General features: G+C 44.6%; 1 protein-coding gene across 1 annotated transcript; it reads right to left on the bottom strand.

Annotated features, from left to right (window-relative positions):
- Positions 1-505: 505 nt before the first annotated feature.
- On the bottom strand, positions 506-6,970 carry LOC138515866 (interleukin-8-like). The gene is made up of 4 exons (XM_069630618.1): positions 6,817-6,970; positions 6,267-6,402; positions 3,196-3,279; positions 506-1,224 (listed from the first exon to the last, which is right to left on the bottom strand). Exons 1-4 carry the CDS (start codon positions 6,884-6,886, stop codon positions 1,206-1,208), a joined length of 309 nt encoding a protein of 102 aa, XP_069486719.1. The 5' UTR covers positions 6,887-6,970; the 3' UTR covers positions 506-1,205.
- Positions 6,971-8,203: the final 1,233 nt, after the last annotated feature.

Genomic DNA, 8,203 nt, shown 5'->3' with positions numbered 1-8,203 from the left:
GTTGTACTACATTCTTACTGCAATAACGAGATGGTACAAACAACAGGACCTACGCTGGTGGTATCTGTTTGTTATCTGACAACTGTGCATGTATTTTGCATGTTGACTGCTTGTTAGCCATTGATGCATATGTTCTGCATGTAAAGTATAGCAGAGCCCTCAACTGTAGACAGTGCCCTAGGGATTGATAAACTATTTACCATACCCTTGCCCCCTCTTGCGCTGCAACCCATGCAATACAGCTGAGTCCCACGAAACATTTGCTCCAGATGTCACATAGCCACTGCCATAGCACTCTTTCCGTGTGCCTTTGCATTATATGCTGCATGATTTAAAATTATTTAACCTTGTCATCTCTGCTTATAATGGAATGTCAATGACTGTTCGCTCGTATTGTATTGCTCCTTTATTTACATGCTTGCACAGACTACAGTCTCCCGAAGGGCATTCATCCAATGCAGCGCTTTTAGTAGACGCTATACAAATACCAAATAACATAACATACTTTCTTAATCGCATTAAATATGTTTTATTATAAACAAATAAATAAATACATTTAAATATTATGACCCTGTTACATTTCGTTTAGCATTACTTTACATCCTTCATCTGAGCTGGATAGTTTAACAAACATTTGCCATATAAATAATACACATTAAATTAAATACGAATCATGAAATGTAAAAGACCACCTTGAAGATAGCTACTTGAAAAAACATGGTGTCCTTCTCAAGAGGTAGATCCGAGTGGCTCATATCAATAGTAACATGGCAGTGCGGTCCCGGGTGCCGGCATCCAGGCGGAGTGGGATCTTGGTGTGTCCAGCACATGTACCCTTTACACTGCATGTCCACCGAGATACACATCTTTAGCCAATGGCGTCCATTTGGCCTCTGGCTTCGGGATGCACCAATCACTCACTTCAAAGGCCAGTCCAAAGGTATCCTTCTGGGGTCCAAGATCACAGGCATGACCCTGAAGCCTGTCCAGAGGCATGATTGTCAATGGGCCCACTTTTTCCAAAAGATGAATAAGTGCCTTCTGTTGCTGCAATCAATGCAGCACTACATTTAGTTAATCTTTAAATTAAATACATAAATAAATAGCTTTTTGAATGGCACTGTTAGAAGTTATTTGCGGAAGGCCTGCTTCCTCCAGGAAAGTTCATAGCGACACCAAATAGTCATGGCTGTGTCCGATGTTCATCATTGTTCTTTTTTGGAACTGTAAAAAAGAAAAGAAATGGTGCATGGGTTAAAAAGGTGCACACACACACACACAACACAATTACATTTCATACTCCAATTAAGTCAGTACAGCGAAAATGGTGGTGCAGTCTTCCATTCCATATACCGAGGAACCCCTCGAATCTTACAAAGACTGTCATGAAATCACACACTCAGACATTCCTGGACTTGGATTGTACTTCGTCCGGGCATGTGCACCCCAGCACAGGAACACAAAGAACCAGTTGCACCATATGGTTTAAACATAGGGGTTAATGCTGAGGCGTATTTCGCCAGCCATCGAATGCTCATTCCAAATGCTGCACCAGCATGATTCTCATTTTCTCGTGAGCGGGAGGAGATCAGAATAAAACCTCAGGCTGCTGAAGCCGGTGCGAGCATGCCGCCGACTGGCAATGGCCGCGACTGACAATATGACAGGACGCCGACTGGCAATGGCTGCCGACTGGCAATATGACAGGACGCCGACTGGCAATGGCTGCCGAATGGCAATATGACAGGCTGCCAACGAGCAATGGCTGCCGACTGGCAATATGACAGGCAGCCGATGGGCAATGGCTGCCAACTGGCAATATAACAGGCCACCGACTGGCAATGGCTGTCGACTGGCAATATGACAGGCCAACGACTGGCGATATGAATGAACGATTCAGGCCCAGGACTAACCATAATTGGATCTCAAAAGCATTATCAATCGAAAAGGAATCACTGGAAATTCTGCACTCTCTTGAGGGATTTGCAATATTTAGGCAATTTTGCGCTGTTAGAATTCTGCTGGAATCCCACCAATATTGAAAACATGTAAATATTTGTTTTAAAAAGTAGCATGCTTGTGACTGACATTGTAGATTAGCCAAAAATATAGGGTAGGTTTGTGGTATGGATTAGCAGACATGACTGGATAAATTTCAGGTGCCAGGAAGTTTAAAGATGCATTATTTTCCCAGTCCACCTGGCACTAGTCATCCCATCCCGGTCACTCGGGGTGTGGGGCGCCCTTCAGCAATAGGATGACCCTAGGCATCCCTAGAGTTAGGATATGATTGAGCCATTGTTGGCATAGGTTGGGAGTCGGCTCGTGGAGCTACATTTGCAGTTGGGAAATTATAAGCCCCTTCAGCTCCGGCGACAAAATCACGCAGAGAGTCTGGAAATACTGAAGGTTAGGGGTAGATTGTGAGTATGACTCCCAGCTCACATGTGTACACTGTGTGCTCTTGCCTGGGGACCTCACAAGCTTTCAGGCATGAGTCTATCAATCATGAGGCTTCCAGATGTTCAAGGTCCTCTCATGCTTGGCACTAGGAAATGCCCTTTACGTTTACGTTTTACGAAAAACCTTTACGTTTTTCTTCCCTGGCATGTCTTTGTGATTCTCCACTGCATTGGCAGTGCGCTCCCCAGATAGTGGCGCCATGCCACATGGTTGAGGTCCTTAAAACTGCAGCCTGTTCAGATCTCCAAGCCAGAAGCGGAAAACACTCCAACCCTACGAGCGCTGTTCTCCAACTCAGTATCACAACTGCCCACACACGCCTAGGAGTGTCTACCTTCACACAGTTTGTCTGTGAAATCACTAGACATTATCAGTGCAAAGGGGCAATTGGGGCCAACAGAATGGCCCTGAGCACCAAAACAGTGGCCCATGTGCACAGATCACAATTTTTGACTATTTTCATGACCAACTGCATAAGTCATATCTGGGAGACCATTTTTGGGAACGCGTTGGAAGTGGTGAAATTTAAAACATTGAGCATGTGACACTGGTTAAAACTACCAGCTACACAATGGTACTAAATCATTAAACTGGCTTACACTGGCATGCCAGGCTGGCTGATCGGGCATTGCTTCATTGGGCCAGTGCAAGCCTGTCAGTAGGTAACAGCCTTGGTGGGTACTTAGCCTTCCATGGGTCATTCCCAGGTTGATTTAAGTATCTGCATCTTACCTTTCCAGAATCCTTTTGATGATCCTCTCGACCCACTTTGCAGAAGGATCCAAGCACACAGCCTGCCCAGACTTCAGAGTGGCACTGTTTAATAGAAAGAGAAGAGAGACTTTCATAAACCTCATTTCATTGGGACGCATTGCCTTTAATTACTTCATGAATAAGTGAACAATGTTGCTTGTGGAACATTTTATGAATGGAACCCACCAGTTAAAGAAGCTGAATGGTGAAGTTCACATCATTACTTTCATTTCATGGTATTACTCCTACTTACTCCATTTAGCCAATCACTGCACAACGGGTAAGGTTAGCAGATGACTCCAAGTCATGTAGACTGCATATGCCTGTCCTGAGATTTCCTTTTACTATGGATTTATTTCAGTCCATTTTTTTTCAATGAAAGTGACCCAATATAAAAGTCCCACAAGGCCAGTGATGGAGAAAGCCAAGGACTGGGGGGCATGGTGTCTCGGGGGTCATGGAGTCACCTTGTAGCCATAAACATGGGTGCAATACACTGAGTATTATGGTTCTGCTTTTTCTAGCCAATACCTTTATGAGTGTTATGTTACTTAACGCTTACACCCTAATTAAGCCAAGTTAAGAGACTTTGAAGAAAACATTATGACATGTGTCATCACATCTGAGAAATAATGATTTTAATATATGTGTGAACTTTGACTATTCATTAGATTAGCATTGCTTGATGTAGGCTCGACCTTTAAGACACCCAGGCCCTCCTTCCCCATGGAAATGCCTGCAGCCAAAACCATGTGCAGGGGATGAGGTTAGAAGCATTTTAATAAGCATGCTCGCATTTGTCTGAATCGGCCTGCTTCTTTCACCCCTTCCCTCTCACCTCCTTTTCCTGCAATACTGGTTAACACTCTACAAAAACAGCTCAGCTCACATGTTCCATGTGCATGTCCATTCAATGTTGCTATCAGCTGCCGGAACGACCGACTTTATAATGAGTTAAAAGAAGTGCCTGGCTGGTCAATAAGACTTTGCAGAAGACCCCAGTCATAATAATATCATGTTTCCATGTGTCCCTCCATGCATCCCTCTTCCCGCTTCAAAGCCCAGCAACAAGTTGCATTTCTCATTCCACCGGAGGGGCTTTGAAACAAAGAGAATCAATAAATGGCTGCACATAAGGACACCATGCCCATGCACCAAGTAAAAAAGATGTCATGTTGGTAGGCCATTAGGGGCAGGGCCCTGAATATGTAAATAATGGTATGGCTAAAGAAATATCTCATAATATATCGTACATTACATAGATATTGAGGTGGGTGAGAAGGTCTGTGACCAAATAGAGGAATGGGGCAGAAGGCTCTTTTAAGGTCCACCACTACGAGGTGACCTGTACTAGCCTTTAGAGGTACTGCATGCTATACTTAATTCGTTATAATACATGGCCACATAGTGACATCCCCTTTAATAGCTTTACTCTTCCTTAATCAAATGTTAGAGCTCTTCCAGTTGCCGATACATAAAATCAATGTAGAATATGTTAGGATAAAAAGAAATAAAACTTAATATGCAGATACTTATGTGTTGTAGAAAGAAGTTTAAGCCCTTAAATAAATCCATTTAAAATACGTTTCGTACTTTAAAATAAGTACTAACATCCAGACAAAGGGCCACATCAGGGGTTGGGTGGAGTGCTAAAAATGTGGCGTTAACAGCCGCATTGTGGCAGTAACGCTATTACAGCTGCATTACCCCTCCGCCCAATCCCGAGTTTGGACGGAAAACTGGAGATTTACCTCCAGCACTAAGCTGGAGGTAAATCTCCAGATTTCCGCCCGTTTTCGGCAGGGTAATAGCGCCAAAAATCCCCATAGAATCTTACAGACTGTAAAAAAAATGGGGAATTACTGCCTTACCACTACTTACGATCCGGCACTAATAGCACCGTAATGAGTTGAAGTAACGCTATTTATGTTGGCAGTATCCCGGTGCAGTTACCGCTGGGATACTGCCAAGGCCCTGATGAGGCCCAAAGTCTTGCCCCCGTATGTAACTGCAGCAATGCCCTGGGAGGATAGCTCAGCGGCAACGTGCTCGCCTTGGAAACAAGACGACGCGAAGCAACACAGGTTCGATCCCCTGGTCTGAACTTAAAAACCTTTGGGTATTAAGCGCGTTGGAAATACGCAACTAAGAGACATATTCCAGTAACAGCGCCTTGATGACCCCGGGCTCTGTGAGCGCTTCAAAAATGCAAATTAAAATGCACAAATACCATTAAAAGTGTATCCGTTAATGGATGTAAAGTCATAGAAAGCTGTTTTTACAAAAAAGGAATTTATTGACAGCTGGAATGCTGCAATGTTCTGGCTCAAGCAGCAGGATTTGTGACATCACAAATAACTGTAATATCTAATCACAGTACAGTAGTGATGTTTCCACATTACAGATCAGTAGTAATATACAACTAGCCTGTAATAAGAACATTATACATTATTTACAGTGGTGTTTTTTTGCTGATATCAGAGGCTGTCATGTATTATAAAAGGATAGTGTTACCCAGAGGACTGTTGAGGTAGAGAAAATATTGGAAAGCACTCATAGAAGTCTATTTAAAAGCCGATGTGGGATGGAATTATAACATAAGGACGGGCTCCATCAATGGGCCAGGAAAGGCCCAGACAGAATGAGTGTGACACGTTCCATTTACTTGGATAAAGGCATTTTGAAGACTAGTGCATGAGGTCCGCCAGGCTCTGTGTTGGCTCTTACTTGAAGATCATGGGTGAAAGAAAACAAGCAATTATGCTATAAAACGTAAATAAAGGGGGTAGCTGGATCTAAAGTTCCCTGACAAGGAACTCTAAAGCTTCAGAAATATAGGTGCTGCTGGTCAGAAGGAGGAAAAGCTCTAACTGTGGCAGCAGGGGCCAGCCTATGGGGCATCCTCCCTGATGGCAGCGGAAGGGGCAACTGCAGCGCACAGCAGAGACCTGCAGAGGTAAATACAACAGAGCCTTGCAATAAAGAGCGGAAGTTGGACTCTTCTGCTCAGCACAGCGGCAGCAGAGCATGTGTGTGTGGGGGGTACTTACATAACTTCCACATTCGGGCAGTGGGCCCCACTCTGGATGAGCTCAACAGTCCGAATTTGCTTGGGGTGGATGATCCTGGACTCCGTATTTATACATTGGCAGCGCAGCTCTGTTCCCATCCTTGCCAAAGACATGCCTGGAAAAAAACAAGAGAGATTTCCACGAGATTAAAATCAACAGTCATCTTGGGTGGAGCACATACTAAAACCGATTGCAGCACTCACTACCAGCTTTCAACTCTGACATCGCTGCCCGCCAAATTTTAAGGCTGTCTCCGACTAAACCTTCAATACTTGCTACATAATGCATAAGCATTAACGTTTTATGTTTAATTATCATTTATTCATTTATTATTTCAGCCACCACATAAAAGTATTCTAATAAAGTATTCTAACCGCTTCTTCTTACTGCCAGAATTGTGCACAAACAGCGAATGTAAACACACACGCAGCCTTAAATGCGTTATTTAGATTAACTATGTCGATGTTCTGGCCTGCACTTAAAGTTATGAACTCCAGTTTTCAGAAATGAAAAATGCCACCAGCCTTACCTTCTGTCACAGCCAGAGAGAGCAGGCAAATGGCCAGCGCAGCCAGCACGCATTTCCCCGGGGTTGCCATGGTCGGTCGGTTCTGTGTGAGTTTCCCGCCTTTTTGGTGCTCGCTGCTGCAGTGAGTTCTCGAGTCTCTGAGGAGTTCTGTCTTTTCTCGTGATAACGCGGCTCCATTTATAGAGCAGGCGGCAGGGTGCTCGGGCTCGCGGTTCTGGGATTACGCAACAGGAATTTCCAAGCTCTCTGTCACGGAGACTCCGGGATGTCGCACAGTCAGCAGTAGCCATGCTTCCCGTCCCGAGGACCAAGGCAGCGCCTGCATTGTATTCACATTTTTTTTTAATTAATATTTCTGTCTCTCACAATATAAGCGCGCCTGTTTATTGACATCGCATATTAATGAGGTAATTGACGTGCTTATGTGTGTGCCCTGGATTGCGATACTTTCATTTACTTTCATTTAACTAAGAAAAAATCAATGATGTCATGACGCTCGGGGAAAGCCCAGCAGATGCCTCGCACTTCGTGGGATAAACACCCGCGCACGAGCAGCGCGGGCTCGCCTCATATCAATGGCGATGCGTGACTGCGGCACGAGATTCACAAGGCACCCGCCACATGCATGCATGTTTCCATATCTGTTCATACCACTTGCAACAGCTTGAAGAGGGTCGTGTCACAGTAAAAGATGCTGCACAGGTCTGTTGCGAATTTAGGGCAACATGGCTTTTGAATTGTAAAGACAATTATTCATTAGCAGGATGAAGACCGTTTTGTGTGCAACACAAATGAAAAGGATGTAAGCAGAGTAATGCCACTGAGCATAATCGAACTGTGTTGTGCTTTAACGGTTGTTATTAATACACGACACAACGCACGGCACTCATTAAATCAGCGTTGGAAGGATAGGCAGGGTTTTGTCAGCCCCGCTGAAAATAAAACCTATGGCATTTCGGTTTGGCGCGGCAGGACCGTCACGAGGGGAGTACAGGTGAGGCTCCCGTCTGCTGGCAGCGTGCTTTCGTTAGCACCTACCTCTGAAGCTAGCCGCGCTTTAGCGTTGACACATTCAAGGTAGGCTGTCGCCTGGACTGGACGCTGCCTTGATACGATGACCTGGACAGCCTGCTTTCTGCAAGGTCTCTGGCCTTCTTCACTCTCTGTGACGACCTCCATCCTTTAAGGACTCCCTATTCCCAGCGCAACTGCGTTATCCGGTTTTCAGGAGGAAGTGTGTCCCGAAGCTTACTGATGCTGACAACACTAACAAAGACTGTGTTATATATATATAGTTATGGACTTATGGTAAAACCTCTCATCCATAGGAAATGTGAAAATTCCATGTCTTATAACTTTTGAGCAGTAGGACAGGACAGCCCGACAA

The sequence above is a fragment of the Ambystoma mexicanum genome, chromosome 6q, assembly GCF_040938575.1.
Source record: "Ambystoma mexicanum isolate Mex_15411 chromosome 6q, UKY_AmexF1_1, whole genome shotgun sequence".
NCBI classification, from domain to species: Eukaryota; Metazoa; Chordata; class Amphibia; order Caudata; family Ambystomatidae; genus Ambystoma; species Ambystoma mexicanum.
The sequence above is the reverse complement of the archived record's forward strand: the minus strand, read 5'-3'. Positions and strand labels throughout refer to the sequence as shown.

What these genes read in the sequence shown, in the direction of transcription:
- LOC138515866 (XM_069630618.1), bottom strand. Translation starts at nt 6,886, where the DNA reads ATGGCAACCCCGGGGAAATGCGTGCTGGCTGCGCTGGCCATTTGCCTG. An exon ending in CTCTCTGGCTGTGACAGAAG is followed by an intron (nt 6,403 to 6,816) that starts GTAAGGCTGGTG and finishes GTTTTTTTCCAG; the next exon opens with GCATGTCTTTGGCAAGGATG. An exon ending in TGCCCGAATGTGGAAGTTAT is followed by an intron (nt 3,280 to 6,266) that starts GTAAGTACCCCC and finishes TCTATTAAACAG; the next exon opens with TGCCACTCTGAAGTCTGGGC.